This window comes from Sturnira hondurensis, unplaced genomic scaffold (genome assembly GCF_014824575.4).
Source record: "Sturnira hondurensis isolate 20B ecotype Veracruz unplaced genomic scaffold, ASM1482457v3 Scaffold0022766, whole genome shotgun sequence".
Taxonomy (NCBI): Eukaryota; Metazoa; Chordata; class Mammalia; order Chiroptera; family Phyllostomidae; genus Sturnira; species Sturnira hondurensis.
In genome coordinates this window covers 2,353,958-2,379,539 of record NW_028095397.1, presented here as the reverse complement: position 1 = coordinate 2,379,539, position 25,582 = coordinate 2,353,958, and the positions used below count along the sequence as shown (strand labels likewise).

At 50.7% G+C, this 25,582-nt stretch overlaps 1 protein-coding gene across 1 annotated transcript; it reads left to right on the top strand.

Moving 5' to 3' along the window:
- Positions 1-994: 994 nt before the first annotated feature.
- On the top strand, positions 995-25,582 carry QRFPR (pyroglutamylated RFamide peptide receptor). The gene is made up of 6 exons (XM_037036326.1): positions 995-1,334; positions 6,845-7,003; positions 10,370-10,431; positions 22,528-22,763; positions 24,428-24,525; positions 25,248-25,582. Exons 1-6 carry the CDS (start codon positions 995-997, stop codon positions 25,580-25,582), a joined length of 1,230 nt encoding a protein of 409 aa, XP_036892221.1.

Sequence of the window (25,582 nt, the reverse complement as noted above, 5' to 3'; positions counted from 1 at the left end):
AAATAAAAAACAAGAACAACAACAACATCAGGTGCTGGCAAAGATGTGCAGAACCTGAACCTCCCGCATCGCTGGCTGGGATGTGAAATGGGGCCGCTGCTCTGGAAAGTAATCTGACAATTTGACAACCTGAATATACAAACCGTAGGCTGAACAACCACACTTCTCCGCATTTCCCAGAGAAATGGAAGCGTGTGCCTACAGGAAATGCTGGACATTCGTCTTCATAGCAGGTGTATTTGTCACAGCCCCTAACTGGGAACACAAGGCCTGTCCTTCTGTCAGTGAATGGCTGTGGAAACTGTGGTTCATCCCCAGAGAACAGCAACGACAACTGTGGTTGTGCCTGATGACTTGTATGGATCCGAGGGACCGTGTACTGAGTGAGAAAAAATACACCATCCAAAGACTACCCGCTGTGTTTTTCCGTGTCCACAACTTGTAGAAACTGGAATTGGGGGACAGGTTAGAGGTTGGGAAGGGGCGGGGCGGCCGGGGGGCGGGGCTTCCCGGTGATAGAAGGGATTCGATCCCGGTGTTGGTGGTGGTCCCAGGAATCTTTGCTGGGGATGAGATCGCACAGGCGCGCGCACAGCACCTGCGCCGAAGCCGGGGGTTTGCACCACCCCACCCCACGGTTCAGTGAGGTCGAATCAGCGGGAGAAACCAGGTGGGGGCACACGGGACTCTCTGTGCTCGGACTTTTTCTGAAATACCCGAAACAGACGCGCCCTGCGTTATTTCCTCCTAGGAAAGAAAACGCCAGGTCTTGGGTCTGCGCTCCCCGGGAGTCAGACTGAGGTGGGCGCCGCGGCCCAGGGCGAGGGCGGCCTCTCCTTGGGGCGGGAGGCGGTGTCTGTGCAGGGCGGGGCAGCGCCCCTCCGGGAGAGGGAGAAGGTCGGAGCAGCAGCACTTTCCTGGGCCGCCCCTCTCCATACCTGCCTGGTGCCCGGCGGAGCCGGGGCTGTCCAGGCGTCAGACCCGGCGCGGCGCGATGCACTCGCTCAACATCACTCCGGCGCTGCTGTCCCAGCTGCTGCGGGACCACAACCTGACCCGCGAGCGCTTCATCGCGCAGTATGGGCTGCGGCCGCTGGTGTCCGCCCCGGAGCTGCCGGGGCGCGCCAAGCTGGCCTTGGCGCTGACCGGCGGGCTGCTCTTCGCGCTGGCGCTCTTCGGCAACGCGCTGGTGGTCTACGTGGTGGCCCGCAGCAAGGCCATGCGCACCGCCACCAACATCTTCATCTGCTCGCTGGCGGTCAGCGACCTGCTCATCGCCTTCTTCTGCATCCCGGTGACCACGCTCCAGAACGTCTCGGACACCTGGCTGGGGGGTGAGTCCTCCGTTCCCAGGTCCCGCCGTCCAGGGGAGACCCCCCTTTCCCCCTGCGCCCACACACTCCGAGGCTGGGATCTCCTGGCGTTTATCTCTAGCAGAGCAGTTCGGGGCCTTTCTCAGAACTTCCTCACCTGCGCTCACTGGAAGATAAGTTTTTGCCGCTGGTGATTATGCAGCGTGGAGATGTCAGGAGGGTACTGCTCTGCAGGTGTCTCAGCTCCCCTTTTCATAGTTACTAATATGTTTGAATTTTTAATAAAAGATAAAACTATCCCCGCGTTCCCAACCTCCAGGCTCACTCCCCAACGTGCTGGTGTGGCTTTCAGATGGTTATTTGCTGCCCAAGCAGGCACATGGACTTAAAACGTGAGAAAAGCAAATATAATACATTCGCAGAAAAGAGTATATGGGACCAGTCATTGAAAAAGGGGAGAGTAGCGGGGCCAGGCCAGGGCAGGAACCCCAAACCTCAGCCTTCCTGCCAGAAAGGAGGTGGCTTCCTTCCCTTCCCCAGTAGGGGCTGCAGTGGGGGGGGCTGGGGAGTCAATGAGCCCTCCAGTGTGTGGAGGCCCCTGCCCCGAGGCCTGTGGTGCACCTTGGAGGGGAAGGGGAAGCATCCGTTGCAGCCACAGTCGTGGGTGGGCGCATTCCTGTGGCCACCGGGACATCCTCACAAGGTGTCTGGAGACAGAGGGAGGCTGTGAGAGAAGCCGACCTGGGCCTCCAGGCTCTGCGTTTGCACCCCTTTGCCCATTCACTGTCACCTCACGGAGGGTGTCCCTTCCATCCCACCGTTGTGGCCACCATGAGAACTTTGCTGTGTCTCGCTGGCACCTCCTTTTCCATTGATTTGCACTGGGGTTATTGTTCATGGATCAGGGTGCTGAACCTTTGATTCCCATCTCACCAGTGATGAAAAATTTCTCCAAATGCATAAAACATTTGAGCATGTAATGTGGCCTTGAACATGACATGTAACTCGAAGAGTTAGGAATTAATTTATGGACTCGAGACTTCTGCATGTGCACAGACTTCTAAATCCCTGTACTGGAGTGTTTGCAGGTTGCCCAGTGCAGTGAACCCCATAAAGTGTGTGTGCGATCCCAGTGCTGGTGAAGACAGGTGTAGGGAGTGTGCCCGTGTGCCGGGCGGCTGGGATTCCGTGCCTAAAGGACAGCGTCCCTGAGCAAAGTGGGACATATCCTGGGAGGGGTTAGACTGGAGCCTCTTGGGGTCCATTTCATCAACTAGTGGCTCAAAAAGTTCACTTGTTATAATTATTTTCTAGTTTCTATACCGTTTTGGAAACTTTAGGGTCCCTGGGAACATTTAAGTAAAGTAGAATTAATAAAAAAATCAGCAGTATTATGGAGATTTTCAAACATCTTTTAGTTGGAACGATGGAAGCTATTAGCGAAGAATAGGCTCATGGAAGCAGAGAGGTGTAAAGTGAAAGGCGGGGGGTGGGGGTGCCTGCTCAACAGCAACAGTGCTTTGGAAGTAAGATAAAAACCTGACCCTGGGGGCCAGCCTGTGGGCGACTTTCCTGGAACCAGCTGTGTGGACACTGGAGAAGAAAAGCTGCTCGAGGTTCAGGGAGGAGGAAGTTTTCTTGAGAGGTGGCGGGCGCAGCACCAGGATTCGAGTAAAAGATTCTCTCTACTTAGCACCACAGCACGGTACAGTTCATGTGTTTAGCCATTCTGCTGTTTTGACATTTCTTTATACTACATGAGGTTATTACATATTTGTAATAAACACTTTAGTACAAAAATTACATAAAAATTCCACAAATTGTATTATTTCTGGGGAAGGACACTTGATAATGCATTTGGTTTGGTCGATAACCTTCACACTGAAGAATTTTTTCCTAACATCTAGCTTGACCTCCTACATTTCTTCCCTAGTATACAAAAAAAAAAAAATCCCTCCTTTATTACCTGACAGTGACTTCCGTTGACATTTTAAACCAACTGGAACCACCTGGCTTCCTACTTTTCTACCCAAATGTTATCCTGGGGTCATTTCATTCTGTTTTTTTAAAGTCTATTGCCATTAGTGGGGAATAAAAAACCAATTTAGTTATCTTTCTAAAATAGTGTTTGTAGCTCTTAGAATAATGGAAAGTAGGAGGAAACTCCAGAGAAGAATAATTTTTCATCTTGTTTTCTGGCACAAACGTACAGCCAGAGGTTCTTCTTATATCGTGAGGAAGGGTGCCCTGGGGGGAGAACTGAAGGATTAGAGGGAGCTTGGGCAATTCGAGAAGTAGGTGTTCAGGGCAGGCTCTGAGAAACGCAACTCTGACTTGAAACCAGATGATCCCAGAAGGGAAAGAGGGAAGGACGGCCCAAGAATATAGTGCCCCACCCAAGGAATGCTAGAATTACCCCAGTTTAAAACGGCCACTTGTAGGAAAAAAGGTCACCAAGGACATATTCCTGCAGAGTAGCTTAGACCTGCACGAGTCACATGGGGAGGGCCGCAGTGCAGCAGGAGCCGACCAGAGTCACCAGAAAGAAAAGCTAAGAAAGGCCGACGTGTCATAAAGGGCAGAGACCGTTCTCATGCCTCTTTTGCTTCAGATTTCTAGATCTTGAAAAATGATCTCCACATTAAAAAGGGCAACGCAAAGAAGGTTAGAAACAGAAGTAAAGATCAAGATAAATTAGCAGGCAGCAAAAGAGCATCTACCTGCTTTTAAAGGAACTCGTGTCTTGCACGTAGACGTTGGTGGAACTTCCCTGCAAACTCACGCTGGGACTTGGATGGAACTTGGAGACTCTGCTGGTTCCGTGGTTTCTCGGGAAGCTGGTTGGAGAAATGTCCGGAGGGAAGAGCTGGGCAAATGCTGCCTCGGTTCGGGGTAATGCTACTGGGGTAAGATGGCAGCTGGTCGTGGAACTGCGGTTCGGTGCAGAGCTCTCACATGGATTATTCCATGGGCGATCAGGGAGCATGTTAGCCAGGGAGCCCCCCCAGAGCTCGGGGACTTGAAGGTAGGCGGGGGGCGACGCAATAGGAAGAACCGGAGCCGATGGCCTGGGCTGTGTGCCTCATTCTGGGTCCCAGCAAGTCCCGGAACCCCTCGGAGCGGCAGCATCTTTGAGAAACATGGTTGTACAACGGGATGCCCTTTGGGGGCCGTTGGTCCACAAACAGTTGTCAACTCAGATGTGCCAGGTTTCCCTCAGTCCTGTGAACCCAGCTGCCTGATGACTAAAGAAAAAGCTGCCTTTAATTAAAAACACACCCCGTCCTGGGGGCTTATGCCATTGTGGGAAGCACTCAAACACTCAAAGCTGCGCTCGCACGACAAGTGGGCGTCACTCACCCCTTTTCACAAATGATGACTTTGAGGTTCAGAGCACCTGACAAATAGGTCAGAGGAGTCAGGGTCACACTGTACACTGACCTCGGGAAGTCAGGTGACCAATGTCCTGTGCTTTATGATGGACGAGATGGGTTACGCCGCAGGGAGCGAATGCTGCAATAGTGACTCGTATTTGGACGCCTCCTCCTGAAACCGTTATTGACAGACTGGTGCCCATTTCATGGGGAGTTTCTTCTGGTGTTCATTTAGCCTTGACCAGCCCAGGTTCTGTTGTTTTTTTACAAACAGTTTGCTTGAAAGAATAGAAGAAATTCTGATCAAAATTTCAAAAAAAGGGAGAACTATCCAGATACAGAACTTATTCGCATGTTCTACTATGCGAGTATTGCATCTCAAATAGGATTTGAACTTAATTTATTCACAGTATTCAAACAGCAAACTATATTAGTATTGAAAGTAAATTCCTACCCTTAGCATCTGCAGTGTGCTGATGGACCAGAAAGGGCCTTCACTCCGAACCGAAGATGGAGGTGGGAGGGGCTGGCTCTTGGGGTGCCAGGTGGACTCCCGAGGGCTGGGAAGTGAGAGCTGGAAGAACCACACCTACAGGCCCTTCCCCTTGAGTCACAGGACTCCTGGATGAGCAGAAATTGTCCGTTAGATGGACCCAGTGCATTTCAAGTTCAACAAAAACCAACCATTTGAAAATTCTAGCATTAAAGGCACTGTAAATTTCTGTTAAATTCCCAGAACAGGGTGTTTAGACCAGGGAGACAGGACGGTCTTATGGTTTCTGCCTGAGCCAGATCATGCCCTGAGCACAGGGTTGGGGGCGTTTTCCTGTTGGGCCATGGAGGGACAGCTGGGGCAACTAGGACAGACTGGGTGGTGACACGAGGCTTCTTTTAACTCTGGGAAGAGCTCCTGATGGAAAAGGTGGCTGGTGGGTTCTGAAATTCTCTCCGAAGTAAAGTGGCTGAGAGCCTTGTAGCCACTCACTGGTCTTCAATGAAACACATGTTTGTGGAATGCCTGCTGTGAGCCATTGTAAATGCCCTGGGCACTCCTGTGGAGGTTGTGGACCAACGTCCTTGCTCCGGGAGTGTTGACCGTTGAGTAGGCTTGGGGGACAGTGTCCGTAAACCAGACAGCAGACACGTCAGTAAAGGAGACAGGAGGCTGGCAGGTGAAAGGATCAGGAAGAAGAAGAGAATAGGAGAGAGGAGGGATGAGGGGGAGGGTATAGGCTGCCGGCGCCCAGGAGGGTGTCCAGCAGGAGGGCCTGACTGAGGAAGTGACATGTGAGTGAAGGCTTCTGTGCAGTGTGCGAGGGAAGAGCCCGTGCAGCGGGGCTGGGAAGGGTGCTTGCGGGAGACGGGGAGAGAGGAGTCCTGCGTGGTGACGGCTTGGACCACGTGACCTCCGTGGTCTTTGCCGAGTCTCTGTTCCTGAGCTGGTGATCCCACTGACAGTTCAGAATAATTAATTCGGAAACAATGAGCACAATGGATTCAAGAGCAGAGATGTCAGGCCAGGGCTCATAAATACAGATCAGCAGGGTGAGGATGCCAGTCAGATAAAATATGGGCAATGAACTCAAATATTTAAAAAAACTATTGCATCGGCCATGTCTGCAGACCAAATCTCTCCCCGGGGCGGGGGCCGCTGGTTCGAGAACTTCACCTCAGAGAAAGTGAAATCAGCAGGAGAGTGATGGTGAGACCTGGACGGGAAGTCCTGGGCGGGAAGTCAAAGGTGAATAACAGGTAGAAGAGGAGATGCCAGCGTGCCTCTCGAGGACCGCTCCTTTGTGGCGACGTGGCCGGGGACCAGGGGAGGAACCTGAGGCTACTCTGTATCTCGGGACCCAGGAGAGCTGTTGCCCAGGCAAAGGTTGCACAGCTTTTTCCCCCGACCTGTTTTCAAAGGCCCAGACTCACTTGCCCTGTCGTTTTGCTCCGTTGCCCGTAAGTACCTACAATTTAAGACTCAGAACCCTCGCAGGGGGAGAAGCCGTCGGCCAGTACGCGCTGTCTCCATTCTTTTGCATCTCCCTTGTAATTGCAGACTTAAAACTTTTGGGCGGGGCTCACAGTGCATGAACTGAGATAGTTGCAGAGAGACAGAGAAACGGTCCTTCTTTCCATGTCTGCCCTGATTTGCTGCCGCAGGTGCCTTCGTCTGCAAGATGGTGCCCTTCGTCCAGTGCACTGCCGTCGTCACCGAGACTCTGACCATGACCTGCATCGCTGTGGAGAGGCACCACGGGCTGGTGCACCCTTTCAGGATGAAGTGGCGCTACACCCTCCGGCGGGCTTTCACCATGCTGGGTGAGGGCCTGCCCCGGCTGCCCAGTGCGGCCCAGCCCCGAGTAAACCAGGGGGCAGTGGGGCAGCTTCTCTCCCAGCTGGTTGGCATTGGAGGGCTAACACGAGGGCTTTGGCCCTCTCCCCGCCCACGCCACCCCTACCCTCACCCCATCTCTCCCCGGGGTGCTCTATCTGCCATTTCTGAGGTCCCTCCCTTGGTTTAAGTCTCAACCGTGGAAGCCCGGCCTCCACGGACCGTGGCCAGTCCCACAGTGGTGTTGCCACAGTGACACCGATTAGGTCAGGAAACTGCTGTACTGACCTGAGGGGCCGCTGAGACGCCTTTGCCAGGGCAGGCAGCTTGTCACCGGAGCCAGGAAAGGTGCCTTAAGAAGGGCAGAGAGCAGGGTGCTGCCCAGAAGGTGGTGGGCCCTTGGGAACATTGGGTGCTGGGGGCTGGCAACGCCGGACAGAAATATAGCCCAGCCACTTCTCATTTGCTTGTGGCATCCCCGAGTCAGCCGGGCTGGTGTGCAGGGACCTCGGGACACGCAGGCAGCCGAGAGCTGAGCACAGTCACGCAGAGGAACTCTGCGTAAGCATCACCACTGGGCTCTTTGTAAAAACCTAATGGGCCTCGCGGTGGTCTGAGTGCACGGCAGTCAGATAATTGGAGCTTGAGTGAGTGATGAGAGCAATCAGCAAAGAGAACAACTTTTCCCAACTCGAGAGCCGTGCGTGGGCCTTTCTAGCCAGCATGGGGTCGCAGGAGGACAGAAAGAACCCCCGAAGGCTTTGCAACACCAGACTCACTTGAAGTAGTTTGAAATGAATAGACAAACCAACAGGGAAAAGTGGCTAGTTTTAGTGAGTCTCATGTGGCCTCCTTTCTACGAAGAACTCAAAGACCTCTTCGCTTTCAATAACGGACTCCCTCCCACCGCCAGAACATTTAGAAGCAGGTAGGTGTGGGAAGAACTCAAAGACCTCTTCGCTTTCAAAAACGGACTCCCTCCCGCTGTCAGAACATTTAGAAGCAGGTAGGTGTGGGACGAGGCCAAGGAGAGACACGCTTAGTGGAAGGGAATTATTTTAAAAGGGAAGAAGAGTACAGGGAGTCAGCACCCAAAAGCAAAGTTGGAAAAAGGCGGTCCGTGTGGGGGCGACTTCTCTCACAAGTCCCCCTGGGTGCCACAGATGAGAGTGAATATGGCTGAGATGCAGATATGATCTGCTTAGGGAGGAGGGGTGGCCATTTTCCCTGCTGGGAAAAGGCCGTTGGCTGGTGGCCAGTTTCTCAGGGGAAAACGAAGGCCAGCAGCGGCCAGTTTCTCCGAGGAGAAAAAGGCCCCGAGCGCCCTCCTCCATAGCCTTTTATTGGGTTGTAATACACAGGAATACAGGGCAGCAAGGATCAAACAGTGGATTACATTTCAAAGAAATCTGAGGGCTTTGTGTGAGTCAGTGTCTGTCAGGAAGAGAGTTGCAGAAACTTTGGGAGACATACTCATTTCCTCTCGGACCCTTAACATATGAATGAAAGCACTTTTAGCAGAGCAGATTTCACAGGTTTATCAGCAAGTCTTTGTGGTGCCAGATTTTTCCCCAGGACACGCTCTAGCAAGGCAAGGAGCTGCACCCCTCCCCAACAGGTATTCGGGCTTAAGGGGGTTAGAGCCAGGAAGTGCTTTTCCCAGAGAATATGGGGACTTGGGCTTTGACAAAGCAGGGGTGGGGGCGAGAGTCCATTGCTCTTTGTTGCAGCCCCTCCCACCTAGTCCTTCCATGAAGGCCTCCCAAGGGATCGAGTCTGGCTTAGGTTGCCCCCCACTGTGAGGGGTCTTACCCATCACTGACTTCTGCCCAAGCTTTGGGGGCAGGGAGAGGAAGTTGAGGCAGTGTTGGCTACCAGAGACAGGCTTTGTCCCTTGCGGCTCACATTCCAGAGGTCACTCGTTCACCCTTAGCCACAGGGGGTAGAGTTACAATTCCTAGAACCAGGCAGAGCCGTCCACGACAAGTCCGGGCTGTTTCCACTCAAAAAAGCCACTGGGCAGGGAGGGTTTTAAGTCAAGTGGGCTCCTCTTCCACGGGGGCTTCCCTGCTGGGCTGCCCGATGCCCTCCCCGCCCCTGCCCCCAGCTCTGGGACACTGTGAAGCAGCGAGTCTGTGACGCCCAGCTCCGCTGTCCAGTGGAACTGTGTGCCCTGGGCTGGGGCCCTGTCCCCGAGAAGGCGTGGACCTGGGAGGGCTGGCCCCGAACTGAGCCGGTTAGAGTCAGCTCCTCCCAAAATCCTGCTGAAGACTAGGAAAAGGGTTGGGCACAAGGGAACATCGTAAAGCTGGGAGAGGACTGGAACAGGGGTACGGGGCGTGTGCAGAGGGGAGGGGGAGGCGAAGGGAGACCTACTCGAGCCTCGGGGCCGTCTGGGACCGCGCTGGCCCGGCCGCGTCTTCAGAAGGGGCACGGTGAGGGCCTCAGCGAGTGAGTCTCTGTTCCTTGAAATCCAGGATCGTATGTAGTTTCCTGGTGCCCCCACCCATCTAGAAAGCACAAGTGAGTTTGAGCTGGGAAGTCTCCCTCAGAACTGATGTTGGGCCTTTGTCAAGGTCTTCTGTTGTCTATTGCAAGGACACCTCGTGAAAGCAGGTCTCTCAACCAGCTCTCTGGTCTCTGAGGCTGTGTGTGTTACGTAAGCGACGCTGTAATGCCTGTATTAGGTTAAGGTGAAGGCCCTTTCAGTTTTAAGCAGGAGTTTTGGAGGGCGATCTATATCACGTTTGAGATTTTTATTCGTTCAACAAACGCGTTTCTGCTCACCAAGTGCCTGTGATGGAGCGTCTACGGGAAAAGCCAGGTGGTCAGCGCCACCTGGAAGGGGCCGTGGCCTTCAGGGCTCCTGGAGAAGGTGACTTGAGCCAAGTCCTGGAAAATGAGCGCACAGGTGGAGAGCGGGTTTAGGGGCCAAGCCGGGGCAGCAGTGGTGGGGACATGGGGCAGCCCAGCACCCTCTGGGATGTGGGGATGGAAACCAAGTCATTCAAGTCTCCGGGGAGGACTCGGTGTGATGGACGTGGACAGACTCGAGGGAGGAGAGAGAGGCAAGTGAGACTCAGCCTCGGGGGCTGTGGTGGGCAGTTGGGTTCCCCAGAGGCAGTGGGACACTGTGAAAGATGTTTAAACATTGAAACGTGTGTCTGGGACACTCTTCTGGCGGCAGCTCTGAGGGCAGCGAGAGGGTGGTGGTGGGCACCTGCGAGGAGACCGCCGCTCTCCTCCCGGGTGGCGGGTGGGGCCGGGGCAGAGCACCCTATCCAGCTCGAGAACGCGGCACCACGCGCTCTGCTTGGATGCGTCACACTCTGACCGTGGGACCCTTTTCATAGGTGTGGTGTGGCTGGTGGCAGTCGTCGTGGGAGCCCCCATGTGTCACGTGCAGCGACTGGAGGTAGGTTCACGGCTGGGACTGATCACACTCTGTGGGAGATGTGTCCTGCCCTTCATGCAAGGGCTTTACAGCCGACGGGCACGGTCTCAGTCACTGCTACGGGGGTTTTCAGGTGGCCTCAATATGTTCTAAGACTTTCCCACCCTCAGCTTTATCTAGCTCTTTCTGGATCTTTTATTGGTGAGACTAATACCTGAAATACACTCTACCAGGGTCACTTTCTGCATTTTCCTGCCAGCCGCACGTGGCTTTCCCTGTGTCCTGCAGTGTCCACTTACGTTGTAAGAGTCCAGGGGTCACTCCCAAATTTATTTTAAGTGACATAACTTTCTTCAAGCTGTGTATCCTTTTATGCCTTTTGAACTCAACCTAGGCACGCAACGCCCGTCCTCAAGGGTACCAGATACGCCCTCAGGCTAGGGAGATTTAAAATGTGGCGTTACTTGCTCGTTTATTTATATTTTTTAAAATTTGTTTTTTTAAAAGTGTGGTTGATACACAATCTAATATTGGTTGCACTAGTTTGGGTGTACAATAGTGATTCAATCTTTTTATCCCTTACAGTGTGATCACCCCACTAATTCTGGTCACCATCCGTCACCTTGCAAACTTATCACAATACTGTTGACTATATTCCCCTTTACCTCTCCTACCCATCCCTCTGCCCTGCCGGCTGGTAACCATCCCTTTGGTCTCTGTACCTATGAGTTTGTTATGTTTGTTTTTAAATATATTTTATTGATGATACCATTACAGTTGTTCTATTCCCCCCCTTCATTCCCCTCCACCTGCACACTCCCTCCCCCACCATTCTGCCCCCCCTTAGTTTATAACCACGTGTCTCAAGTTCTTTGGATTCTATATTTCCCCCACTATTCTCGCCCTCCCCCCTATCTATTTTCTACCTACCATCTATGCTATTTTCTGTGCCTTCTCCCCCCTTCTCCCCCTCCCACCCCCCTGTTTCTAACCTTCCATGTGTTCTTCATTTCTATGGTTCCACTCCTGATCTAGCTGTCCTCTTGGTTTGCTTTTGTTTTAGGTGTGGTTGTTAATAACTGTGTGTTTGCTGTCCTTTCACTGTTCATGTTTTTCATCTTCTTTTTCTTATATAAGTCCCTTTAGCATTTCATATAATAAGGGCTTGGTGATGATGAACTCCTTGAACTTGACCTTATCTGAGAAGCACTTTATCTGTCCTTCCATTCTAAATGAAAGTTTTGCTGGATAAAGCAATCTTGGCTGTAGGTCTTTGGATTTCATGACTTGGAATACTTCTTTCCAGCCCCTTCTTGCCTGTAAGGTCTCTTTTGAGAAATCCGCTGACAGTCTGATGGGTACTCCTTTGTAGGTGACTGTCCCCTTATCCCTTGCTGCTTCTAGGATTCTCTCCTTCATTTTAGTCTTGGCTAATGTAATTATGATGTGCCTTGGTGTGTTCCTTCTTGGGTCCAACTTCTTTGGCACTCTCTGAGCTTCCTGGATTTCCTGGAAGTCTATTTCCTTTGCCAGACTGGGGAAGTTCTCCTTTATTATTTGTTCAAATAAGTTTTCCACTCATGGCTGTTTCTTTCCCCCTTCTGGTACCCCTATAATCTGGATGTTGGAACGTTTAAAGATGTCCTGGAGGTTCCTAAGCCTCTCCTCATTTTTTTGAATTCTCATTTCTTCATTCCTTTCTAGTGGGACGTTTTGTTCTTCCTTCTGGTCCATTCCATTGATTTGAGTCCCCGTTTCCTTTCCATCGCTATTGGCTTCCTGTGCATCTCCCTTCATTTCAATTAGTTTAGCCTTCATATGTTCCTCTAATTTGTGACTATAATCTACCAGTTTTGTGAGCATCCTGATAAATAGTGTCTTGAATTGTACTTCTGAGAGGCTGGCAATTTCTTGGTCGCTTAGAGTTATTGGCTCTGAGACTTTGAGTTCTTCTTGCACCATCTTTTGGGCTGTTTGTGCCTGTTCCATAGCAGGATCAGAGCCCTAAAGTGTTCACTAGCGCAGGGCAACTCAGTTGCTGGGTTGTGACGCTGTATGTGGGGGCGCGGTCAAAGAGGGACTATGGCGTCCTGTCTGCCGCCTGCCGCCGTGGCCCTCACCGGTGCCGCAGTTGCTGCCGTCACCGGGCCCACGCGTTTTGTCCCACTGCACGCGAGTGTGCCACCGCTGTCAGCCCTCGCCCCCTGGGGCCTGTGTGGTCCGTCTCACTGTGCGCGAATGTGCGACCGCGGTCAGTCTGTCCCGCACCCCGACTGCTTCCGGCTGCCTCTGCGCCTGGGTCAGGGGGCCCTGTCCTGCCCGACCCAGCTCCGCTGCTGGCTCCGCCCCTCTTACCGTCCCTGTTGAACGGTTAGATGTAGTCGGACTTCCGTATAATTCAATTTTCTGTCCTTTGGTTGTGTCTTTGTTTCTCCAAACCTTTGTTATATTCAAACTTGGTTGTGGGAGAAGGCACAGTGTTTCCACCTATGCCTCCATCTTGGCGGAAGTCCGAGTTTGTTATGTTTTATTAGTTTGGGCTTGGTTTTGATTTTGGTTCCAAGTGTGAATGAAACAATATGGTGCTTGTCTTTCTTTGCCTAGTACGATTTCATTCAGCATAATTCCGACTAAGTCCCCCCATGTTGTCACAAATGGTGAGGTTTTATTCAATTTTTACTGCTGTGTAATATTCCACTGCACACATATGCCACACCTTCTTTATCCACTCATCTACTGAGGGACACCTAGGTTGCTGCCTCATCTTGGTGATGGTAAATAACGCTGCAGTGAACCTAGGGGTGCTTGTGTTCTTTTCAATTAGTGTTGTCATTTTCTTCAAGTGAGTAGCCAGACGTGGAGTTGCTGGGTCGCATGGTAATTCGATGCTTCGTATCTTGAGGACCTCCCATACTGCTTTCCACAGTGGCGGCACCAGTCTGCATTCCCACCGACAGTGCCCAGGGGTGTGGCCGACCCTGGCCAGCAGACTCCGCCTGTTGTGGCTGACGGCAAGAATGAATGCACAGGTGACAACAGTCCTGTGGGGAAAAAGGGAACAGCATGACTACTCTCTCAAGGGGAGAGGGCCTATGGGTGCCTCGGCTACTCCCTCAAGAGGGGAGCGCCATGACCCTTGCCTAGACAGACTTTTATTGTTTTCCTGGGGTATTACATCATAGAAAGAATTATTATCTATCACATAGAATATTATTGTCTACATTCTAGGTACAATCCAGGAAATAAAAATAACATGCAGAGGGGAATGACGATGAGCTCATTAGCTCTGTCCTTGGGAGAACTCATACAGGCTTTGGAAATTACCTTGAAGATAGACAATACACATTTGTTGCTTTAGACCAGGGTGACGGAGTGTTAGCAAGAGCAAGCTATAACAATCTGTATGCATTTTCTAGGCCTGATTTTCATGGGAAAACTTGGTTTGAAGGTCTGGCTCCTGCCCACCACTTTGCTTCTGTAGGTTTTCCATACAGGGCTGAGTCACATTTGCCAGGCCAAGACAAACCAGTCCCCTACAATTCCCCCCTTTTTTTCTTTTTGTTGAGGCTGTGGCAATGCATCCCACAAGACTTGCTACTTGCTGGTCTCTTTTGTGACCCTGGGCAAATCATTTGTAAATGCATTGCAATATACAAAACATCATTAAAATCAGTAAACCACCAGCCGCTCCAGTGACCCACAATCTCAGGTTGAGTTCATCAAACCAGTGTTTTGGGTTTAACGAGCCAAGATTATCACTAAGGGTTTGAAGAATCTCCTGCTTAGTTAAGCATTAAATGTTGGCGTAACCCCAGTTGCAATTTATTGGTTTGTCCCTTTAAATTAGTAGAAAAAGCTCATCTTAGGTGATGTTGAATATCACCCCAGGAGTATCAGCTGGAGTTCCATTGTAGTGGGGTGACACACAGTTCGGAGAAACCAGGATCACAGGTCAGCTGCTGACGGATGACTAGTGCATCCTGGCGTTCACCGATCCAGTCGAGGGCTCATTCGAGTGCGGAAAGTGGAGTCAGGATTTCTTGACCAATCTGGGCCTGTTGGAGCATTTCTAAAGTGGAATTGGTTAAGAGAACATCAACAGTATGAGCAGTCTGAACTGACCCAATGAGGGCAGCGGGTGCCGTGGCCGAAGTAGCTCTGACAACTATAGCAGAAACAATAAATGCAATCAAGGTGCCAACAAACCGTTGGACTCTTAAAGAGGCCAGCATGTTGTTAAGCACTATTATGCCATGGGGATCTTCCCATTCTCTGATTACATCAACTGGTACCCATATCTGAGTTTGTCTTCTAACTATATAAACTGTAGTGAGGCTTAACTGAGTGATAGATGAGCAAGACAGCTGGCATATATGGAGTCTGCAGGGACAGGCAAGGAATAAATTTTTGATGATTTGTTTTAAGAGACTTGAGCTGTCCCTGGAATTGCCAAAAACCAGTAAGGGTGAGAGGCACAAACTGGGACCCAATCTTGTTTTAGAGAGTCAATTTGATAAAAACATCCTTGGATACCTTTAGGGTCACATACAATTCTTATATACAGATGCGTTCTAGTAATAAAAGGCAAGCCCATTTTCCAAGAATTGTAATGTCAAGGGCTGGCGTGGTTGGGAGGAACAATTCTGATAATAGGTGCCTCGGTACCGGGCCCCTCCCACCATATTTTAGTATATGGGATTTCAGGCAGAGCTGAAACTATTGTTGTGCCAAACTTAGCCAGGGCTTTCCAATTAGCTCCCCAGTTCTCTACTATAAAAGGACTTTTATGCTATAATCTCCTGGGTACGCAGGCCAATTGTAGTTACTATGGAAAGCTGATAGTAATCACTGTATTGCTCTTTGCTTGCAGCATAAAGCTGCTCCTTTAAAGGAAAACACAAAGTGTCAATAAGAACAGAAAAATAAACTGGTAAATACTTAGCAATATAAACTGCATTTTTGGGCACTGGAATCCAGTGCTTGTTTTCTTCCAGTGGCTACCTGATCTGTTAGCTGATCGGTTTTCCTTTCCAGGTAGCAGAGCTTGACGTCTGTTTTGTTCATGATAAGGCTTCACCCTTTTAGCTGGAAGCCAGACAGGACCTGTAGGGATGGGAACGCAGGTACACCCACTTCCCCATGTTAAGAGATTTACAGGGGCTTGTCAAGAGCTGTCTCTCAGCAGATCTCTGTATAAAACTTGAGGATAAGATGACTTTAGTTCTTTCTTCTGAAAATGTTTCTCAGTTGGCGTACAAAGTGATTCATCCCAGTTTAGAACATTATAGGTAAACAGAGCTAACATAGTCAAATTTGGGGGGGTAGACTCCTGACTCCCCCTTGTTTGTTTGTAAGAAGATTTGTAAAGGTGTGATGCGCCCGTTCAACAATTGCCTGACTGGTTGGATTATAAGGTATTCCTGTTTATGTTGGTTATTCCAACGCTGAAGGAAAGCCTGAGTAGAATGTGCAAGGTATCCAGGGCCATTTTCAGTTTTAATTTGCTGAGGCCGACCCAAGTGACTGAAAGCCTCGAGCCAATGGGCTTGTATATTTGTAGCAGATTCTCCTGTTAAAGTAGATGCAGGTAGGGCACCAGAGTGAGCATCAATAGGAATGTGAATGTATTTGAATTCTCCAACGGGAGAGTAGTGAGTGACAGCTGTTTGCCAAATCCTTTGAGAGCTTAGTCCTCGAGGGTTCACTGCTGTGGATGGAGGTGCCTTAGTAAGGGCTCGACAGTCAGGGCATTCTTTAATAATTTGCTTAGCTTGGGAGTGATAAAGAAACAGTCTTTTAACTTTTTCTATTACTTTTTCTGTTTAGCTTTGGGGGTTTGATTTTCGCCCTTCTGGAAGGGCTCCTTTAAGCTCTTAACCTTTGGCTTTCCGGTTTGCAACAGGTAGGGAGCAGTTGGCTGAAAAATAGCCTCAGTTTTAAAAGTGTCATTTTTTTCTCTACTGGCAAATACACTTACTTTTTTTAAATTCTTGGTGATTACTGCGTTCTTGCAATGTGCTCAAAAGTGAGCTGTTTCATTGTCTAATGCCTTTGAAAATTTTTAGGGAGGTTGAAGAAGAGGGAGGGAATATGCTAAGTTTGTTCCCAGAACCGAATCAGTCCCTGGGTCTTCAGAAAGAGGATTCAGAATGGTGAAAAGACACATTTTCTCAATGTTTTCATTCCTGCATTTTTTACTATCTGAGGGAAGTGAGATCTTTTTTTTTAATAATCAATTTAAATTCTTTTTGAATAGAATCTTTATGATATAACAATATTAGAGATCTTATTCTATTTACTGAAACATTTTGAGACTGAGATGTTACTTTTAAAACAGAAACAAAAATAAAACTCAGGCAAACCAGTATTTTCAAATTAAACCCTCTAAAGGAAGGAGTGAGACACTGGTCTTTATCTCACCCCACCTGGTGCTATTTCAACTTCTGTCCAACTTTTTCCTAAATAACTAAGTCTAAAGATCCCTATCAGGGAGATACTTAGCAGCTTTAAAAAACTGCTAAATTAGCATAAAGCATTGCTCTTGTTCTTTAGAGAGCCCGTTCTTGTTAAAAGGTTCCATTTTTACTTTCTATTTCTGCCGTTTCAGACTCTGCAGCCCGTTCTAAACTTTAATCAATTAGTTGCTGGGGAGTGTAGTGTGGTGAAAGAATGTACTGTTGGTGAAAACCGTCAGGGAGGGCTGCCTGGTATCCAGGGTGCCCTAACCCCGCTTATGGGTTTCAGGTTTTTCCCATGTGTCTAAGACTGCATGGGGCTCAAAGCGCCAGGTGACCAACCTTTACATTGTGCTCCCTGACCGAGCCCAGAGTGAAATTACTGTGATTAGAATTCCCCATGAGGCCCCTGCACATCTCAGGGATGGACCCCAGACACCTCCGCAAGGTCCCTATTCACATAGGAGCGCCTGAGATCTCAAGCCGGAGGGAGGATTTGCCTCTTATCTTCGGTGCCCTGTGCACTCATAAACAACCCTGTGAACTAACTGTGAGTTCTCAGAGCAATCTTCGGAGTCCGGTTGAAACGGAAACACTCATCGACTATCTGCTTTTCTGTTTCCAGGTAGGCGGAGGGAAAAGGCAGAATCAAAAGGGCTGCAAAAAGCAGCTTTTAAAGAAAGAATGTGCACAGACTCTTGTAAAAAGCTTGTTGAAAGGAAAGTCCATTGCTCTCTCTCCCAAGCCTAAAACCTGAGTGGGGATTGTGCCGCGGGGATGGGCGCGTGAGTGTTTTTGACAGTGGACCTCTCGCTGCGCGGGCTTTTGCTGGCACTTGGCAGGGAACCTAGTGTGCTGTCCTGGCCCACGTCCAACTTATACCTGCCACAGGTGACTTGGTTGCCGAGAGCGCCCTTGTGGCTCTTAAATGCTTGACCTGTGCCCGAGGGGTGCAGCAATCGACAGATGGAGAGAGGAAGGCTTCTGCTTACTAAGGAGAGTGTGGTCGCAACAGAGGGCGACCTCGGAAAGATACCATTTTTCCCTAAAATACAGCACACCCTACGTCCTCTGAAAAGCACTCGGGGTCCTCGGCCCTCACCTGGGCTGTTGTGCGTGTTCCACCTGCACTGGTGTGTTGACCACAACGGAAAATAGCCTTGCGTCCCTGTTCCTGGGCGCCAGATGTGGCGGCCCTGGCCAGCAGACTCCGCCTATTGTGGCTGACGGCAAGAATGAATGCACAGGTGACAACATCCTGTGTGGAAAAAGGGAACAGACACGGCTGCTCTCTCAAGGGGAGAGTGCCTATGGTGCCTTGGCCACTCCCTCAAGAGGGGAGCGCCCCGACCCTTGCCTAGACAGACTTTTATTGTTTTCCTGGGGTCTTACATCGTAGAAAGATTTATTATCTATGACATAGAATATTATTGTCTACATTTTAGGTAAAACAAGGAAAATAAAATAAGGAAATTAAAATAACATGCAGAGGGGAATGGCGATGAGCCCATTAGCTCTGTCCTTGGGCAAATTCATGCAGGCTTTGGATATTACCTTGAAAATAGACAGTACATATTTGTTGTTTTAGACCAGGGTGATGGAGTTTTAGCAAGAGCAAGCCATAATAGTCTGTATGCATTTTCTAGGCCTGATTCCCACGGGAAAACTTGGTTTGAAGGTCTGGCTCCTGTCCACCACTTTGCATCTGTAGGTTTTCCACACAGAGCTGAGTCACATTTGCCAGACCGAGACAAACCGGTCCCCTACACAGGGGGTCACTTTTCGCCACATCTTTGACTCCACCTGTTTGCTGAATTCCTGACGGTCGCCAGTTCTGACCGGTGTGAGGTGGTATCTCCTTGGGGTTCTGATTTGTATTTTTCTGATGATTACTGATGTTGGGCATCTTTTCATATGTTTATTGGCAATCTGTCTGTCTGCTTTGGAGAAATATCTTCTCACTTCCTCTGCCCATTTTTTGATCAGATTGTTTATTTTTTTGCTATTGAGTTATATGGGTTTCTTTTGTATTTTTGCTATCAACTCCTTATCAGATAGACCATCCGTGTATCCATTTTCCAGTCAGTGGGTTTTCTTTTTGTTTTGTTGACAATTTCCTTTGCTGGGCAAAAAGCCTTTTAGTTTGATTTAGTTCCATTTGATTTGTTAAAAATTGTGTTTCCCTTGCTTGAAGGGATGTGTCCAAAAAGATACCATGGAGACTTACTTCCAGGTTTTCTTTGAGGGGGCTTATGGCTTCAGGCCCTGACTTCTTTAACCCATTCTGAGGTTACTTTTGCATATGGTGTAAAAGAGATGTCCAGTTGCTTCTTCCTTTCTTTTTCTTGCATGTGTCTGTGCAGGAGAACACAGCACGGTCTGTGCCGTGAGTGGTGCACTGAGTGAGGCGGGCTCCGCGGGTGAGCGCAGAAAGCAAGTTCATTCCGTCGCTCACTCGCTCCCTGTAAACACGCCCTGGGTCGTGGGGGGCGGGGGCAGCCCTGTCACTCCTCTGATCATTCAGATAATAATAACATTCCTCCAGACACTGTCAGTCACAAGCCCAGGGACAGTGTTGTTACTGAAATGTCCAGTCCAGTGTCACAGTCAAGTCATCTGAATTCTCAGTGAATTCAAGCTGTCACCTCCTCCCTCCCCAGCACTAAGGAGGGGTGATGTGCCCCCCTTCGTCTCTGCTTTCCCACCTGTTTCTCTGCCTCCCCTCAGCCAGCTGGCTGCCCCGGCCCCCAGGAGCTGCCCAGGACAGTGGGGAGAGGACCGGGCAGCTGCCCTCTCCCTCCCCAGCCTCTGCTCCGGCAGGAAGCCACCCAGAGCGGCCTGTCAGGAAGGCCCAATCCGGCCCCCCTGGGGGTCCATTTCACGCCCACGAACTCTACATTTGCCCATTTAAAATGAATTTATTTCAACATACGCTCTAAGTGTAACTTAAATAGATGCAACTCATTTTGTTTATGGAAAACGCACCTAGCCCAATTGGCAAAGCCAGTCCTCACTGTCAGATCAGCCGAATTGGATTTGCTTTCTGTCAGGAAAAGTATGACTTCATTTTCCTAACCAAATACACGGATTTATATGCACCCTGCAGCCTCCACTCGCCCCTGCGTTCTGTTGGGGACAGTGTGTGCGCGCAGCACCCAGGCCTGGATCCCCGCCCGCGTGAGGGGGAAGCACCAGCCGCCTCTTCGCTTTGCTGCCACGGGGCTCGCTCTCGGGCTTGGAGTAGGAGGCCAGGGGGTGGAAGCAGCCAGGTGGCCTCACTGAGATGGTCACCACTTCTGCCCCTTCGCTGCGTGACACTGTGAAAGCTCAACGTCTCAACACCCATCGAACCGCCTTAGGTTCAGACGTTGAGCTTCCCCCTCAGTGGGAGCACGCCTGACCCAGGGCAAAGCACAAAGCCCTAGCTACCGTGGTCCGAGGGGGCCTTGGTCAAGGGGGCTCCCCTGACGTTGGTGTGGGGACACGTCTGTTGTTGGTGCCCCAGGGTCCGGGGTGGGGCGGTGAGGGGACTATGTAGCTTGGGGGAAGGGACTGTGAGAGGAAGTGGGAATGCAGACCCAGTGGGGAGTGTCCACCTGGGCCACCCTCTGAGGCGGTGGGACTTCAGAGAAGGGTATGTTTGGAAGTATTGGTTTGGTCAAAAAGTCAGTTTAGTTTTTTCCATACAATAAAAGATTTTTCACATTTACTGGTAACTTTATTGATGTGGATATTTTGAGTATGTCGGCCATCTCCCACCATTGGCTTCCAGTGGGCAGAGGCCGAGGGGGCTTCTGAACACCCTCCAACGCACGAGACAGCCCCATGGCAAAGGGTCATTTGGCCACAATGTCAACAGTACTGAGAAACTTTGCAAACCACTTCTGACGTGTTCATCAGTCACAGCGCCTTCTCCGCACACTGCATGGATCTTTTTTTGTGTTTCAGTTGCATTTTTACCTTTCTTGAAACGATAAAGCTAATATGCCAAAAATGTCACGTTCTTTCTTCCATCTTCAATATTAAAATGGCTACACAAAAACTCATCAATTTTGTAAAGTTTCTTTTGTAGCGCATGCAATATGACAGCTGCCACAATGCAATCTCACAAATTTGTCGCAAAGGAAGTTAACGACCACTAAGCGCTAATAGAGCCATTGTGTGGAAGAAACTAGGTGAAGGTTTTCGGTCGCCCTCATGGCAGATCTGACACTGGTTTTCGTGAAACCCTGGGCGCATGCTCCCGGGGCGTCTCTGTTGGGTCTGGACGGCTGCGCCTGCTCAGGACGGGCCACCTGTGCGCTCCTGGGACACGGTTGTCTGCGGGCCCCGCGGCTGTTGGCCTTGGCGGCGCCATCTCTGGGACTCAGAATGCATTTCACTTCCATCCGTATCCTGGTTCCAGGGAGCTGGGATCTCGGAATAATCACTCACCCAATTCATTCCCAATTATTAGTGTTTTCATTCCCAATTAGTGCTTTCATTCCCAATTACTTGCATTGGTGAATAACACGTAGATCAGAACCCGAAGTTTGTCTTTGGTGAGTACACAAACAAGCTTTTCCCCCTTCGACTGGTGATACAGTTTGCTGGGAATAGAGGCAGAAATACGTCTAAGATGTAAACATTTTTCATCTGGAAAGCTCTCGAGTAAGAAAAATGACAACAGTTTCGATAAATTCTCTAACTCTTATTCCTATTATCCAGAGAAGCGACTTGCTCACCGATTAAGTCTTTGTCCCTTACTAGCGCTTGCCATTTTTATGAACACTGTCACCATGCGTTCACACTGATGAGACGCGTCTGTCAGAAGTGGGGTTAGCCAACAGGCCTTCCGTACAATAGACACCTCAAAGGCTACAACCGAGCCCGAATATTTATAGATTAGCAGTAGAGCGCGTTCCAATTTCTCATTGATCTTAGACCGCAAAAGCTACTGGCTGCTTTTCTTTCTTCTTTTTTTAAAAGATTTTATTTATTTATCTTTAGAGGGGAAGAGAAGGAGAGAAGTATCAGTGTATGGTTGCCTCTCATAAGTCCCCTGCTGGGGACTGGCCTGCAACCCAGGCATGTGCCCTGACTGGGGATTGAACCGAGATTGTGTGGTTCGCAGGCCGGGACTCAATCCACTGAGCTACACCAGCCAGGGCCTGGCTGCTTTTCTAACACCCGTGCGAGCAGCTGGGACAGAGCGGCCTGCAATGGCCTTGACTTCCAGACGTTGGTTCTGAGTGTTCGTGGGCCGTTGCCGCCTGGTCAAATCTGTTTCGTCAACGATGGAGGAGGCCAGCTAAGGTGACATTGGGCCGGCTGGCTCGCCGCACGAAATGCTAGCTTCACGCCCACTCTGGTCGTTGAATTGCTCCTGCACCTCACTGAGAACGCGTGGCTAGAGTGTAGAAAGTTGAGACAGACCAAAAGAACAGGTGTTGGGCCTCAGTTCCGTGGGGAGTGGAAGAGGGCACTAAACTCTGAGGAGTGCAGGCAGTGACGTGGGAAAAGCCATACTCCCGAATGGAAGCACCGAGGAGACTGCATGTCTCTTAAGGCAGCAGCCGAGGTGAACGTGGGTGGGGCAGGCGCCGCGCTCCGCTGGCACCTGGCGGCCTCCGCCCGGACGCTGCCTGCCGGCTGTTCTAACGGCATCATTCTTGTTCCGAAGATGAAGTACGACTTCCTGTATGAAAAGCAACATGTGTGCTGCTTGGAGGAGTGGGCCAGCCCCGAGCACCAGAAGGTCTACACCACCTTCATCCTCGTCATCCTCTTCCTCCTGCCCCTGGGGGTGATGCTCGGCCTGTACAGTAAAATCGGCTACGAACTCTGGATCAGGAAGAGAGTGGGGGACAGCTCGGCGCTCCGAACCGTGCACGGGCGAGAGATGTCCAAGATGGCCAGGTTGGTTTCACGAAATGTTCATCTCAGCTTAAAATACGCTGCACGGGTTGTGCTGGGAGGGGCGGCGGCCAGGGGTCTGGGAATTCCTGGGTCATTTAGGCCGAGCCACGTGGTGGGGACGGTAGGGGGAACTGTCTGCACTTTTGAGATCCTGTGCGAGGCTGGAAACGGGCGAGCGCACCAGCTCCCAAATCCACCGTGATCGTTAGAAACTTTCTTGGAAGTTAGTCGTTGTTCTGTTTTCATCAGCACGTCAGGTAGGAAGAGCAATGGGTGCTCGCCTCTCTGTGGCCCACCAGCCCCACCCAGTGGGTAAGTCTCCTCCCTCCCCGGCCTCGCCCTCCTTGGGTGCCCCTGGGGGCCCAGCATGACGCTAAAATACACAGATGACAGGTAGGGAAAGCCTTTGGAAACCCAAAGTATTTAATTATCAATATATTTCATTTTTACCTGAGGGCATTGCTTTCTGATCCCATTCATTAACAGAAAATATAAAACACAACTTACTGCTTGTGGTGCTTGTAGTTCATACGGTTTATTTTATAATCTACAAAGATCAAAACGAAGATTCAAAACAAAGAGAAAAAACCTGGCAAGAATTCTGCCTAGTTGGTTTGATGAGGTTTTAGCTTTTCTTCAAGTGTGCAGCGCCCTCTAGTGCCCAGTTTGCATGAAGAACCCCTCCCTCTCCGGTTCCTGTGCTCAGCCTCTCAGAACTGCCTCCTGGTTCAGCAATGCGGCTTCCTGGGAGAAAGGGCTCCCACGGTGGTGAAATAAGAAATGATGACTGTGACCTTTTTTTTAAGGATTTTATTTATTTATCTTTAGAGGGGAAGGGAAGGAGAGAAGGAGAAAAACATCAATGTATGGTTGACTCTAATGCGTCCCTTGCTTGGAACTGGCCTGCAACCCAGGCATGTGCCCTGACTGGGAATTGAACCGCGATCGTGTGGTTCTCAGGCCTGCTCTCAATCCACTGAGCTACACCAGCCAGGGCTGACTGTGACCTTTTATAAGTGTAAAGCACCATGCAAACGTGCAGACTCCTTGCGCATGTTTATCTCCTTCACGGGAGTAACAGAGAAAATGAGTTGAGGTCCTGGTGAATTGGGTTCTTTTAGAGACCTAGTAAAAGTCTCCACTTCACTATATCCTTGGGGCTTGCCCGATTTCATAAATGTGGATGTTTTTCCGTCACAGGGAGGGGTGCTCTTCGATATAGAATGGATCGGAGCTTAGACACCAAAGTTAGATTGCCCGTGTTTAGTTTCCCTGGGCCCTGGTGCGTTGGCATCCCTTCCTTGCCAGTCCCACTTTGCCAGTTCCTTGGCCTTCCCCGTCCCCCCAAGTTCCTGCATCTGTCAAAGGCTTTCTGGGAGGATTAATGGTACGATCCTTGCCAAGCATCCGGCAGGAGGCCAGGGGCATAAGGGGCACAGGCCACGGCTCTCTCCATGTTTACCATGGGAGAGGTGTTGGGGTGCGGGGGAGCGGCGATGGGGAAGATGACAAAGGGCCCCGTGTGCCACATCCTGAACTTCCTTAACGTGGGTGAAGTCGGGGCAGAGAGGCCTGGGCTCAAACTGTGCGTCGTGGCTCTGTGATCGAGCTGACACCTTTGCCCTGGAGAGGCTGGCCCGTATGACGTGTCCTTGTGGGTCCAGGAAGAAGAAGCGGGCGGTCCTCATGATGGTGACGGTGGTGACCCTCTTCGTTGTGTGCTGGGCGCCCTTCCACGCTGTCCACATGGTGCTCGAGTATGGTGAGTGCTCGCCGCTCTCCTGGGGGGGCAGCGCTGCTTTGTTCCCTGACGGCACGCAGGTCGAGTCGCTGATGCCTGCTGCTTTGCCCTCGGTAATCAGGTATCAAGTGTGTTGTGGTTTCAAGACCACCAGACCAGGGCACGGTAGATAATGCTGTGTGATGACGGCCACGTCGTCCACAGCTACAGAAGAGCAAGGAGAGATTCTGAGATTCTCCCTGCAGGCTACGCCGTCTGTTCTTTCCGGGTTATTCACCGTCAGGACAGAGGGCTGGGCTGCGTGCTCCTGTTTAGAGGCTTCCCGATATGAGCCATGGGAATTCGATCACATCGGGGGCCCTGCCCGCCCCTCGGTGAGGGCTCCCAAATAGGCTCAGCTGGTTCTCAGGTGGCTGTGTTTCTAAATGCAGGTGAACCTCAGAGAGCAACCATTGCTCCCGGTTTACCTGCAGCTTGAGACCCCATTAAAACGCAGGGACCCCCTGACCATGTGTGCCAGGCCCCAGGTCTCGCCTGTCAGGCCGAGACCCGCAGAATGAGGACGACACACGGAGGCGGATTTTCCTCAGATGTCATCACTGGCTCCCCCGAGGAGGTCTGGAGAATTTCTCACCGCTGTCCCCAGGTGTCCCCGAGGTGGGTGGGGATGGGTGGCAAACAGGCCTTTTACTATAGGGTCATTCACGCAGGTGCACCCTCTCAAACACGTCTCTCTATTTCAGGCGACTTTGAAAAGGACCACGACGAGGTCACTGTCAAGATGACCTTGGCCGTTGTGCAGATCATCGGGTTTTCCAACTCCATCTGCAACCCCATCGTTTACGCGTTTATGAACGAAAACTTCAGGAAGAACTTCCTGTTTGCAGTGTGTCGCTGCGTAGCAAGAGGACCCCGCCACCCTGCGCGGAGGAGGAGAGCCAGGTGCTGCCCCGGAGAGAGCGCCGTGCAGGAGACCAAGGGAGAGGCGTTTCCTGAGGGCCACGTCGAAGGCGGGCTGAGAATTCTGCCTCAGGCTCCGGGCATTGGTTACAAGGTGCAACCCTGTCTCCATAATTAA

Bases quoted from the DNA above. Each gene is read 5' to 3' on its own strand.
- QRFPR (XM_037036326.1), top strand. From the start codon at position 995: ATGCACTCGCTCAACATCACTCCGGCGCTGCTGTCCCAGCTGCTGCGG. The intron at 1,335-6,844 runs GTGAGTCCTCCG...TTGCTGCCGCAG, and splicing joins CTCGGACACCTGGCTGGGGG to GTGCCTTCGTCTGCAAGATG. The intron at 7,004-10,369 runs GTGAGGGCCTGC...CCCTTTTCATAG, and splicing joins GCGGGCTTTCACCATGCTGG to GTGTGGTGTGGCTGGTGGCA.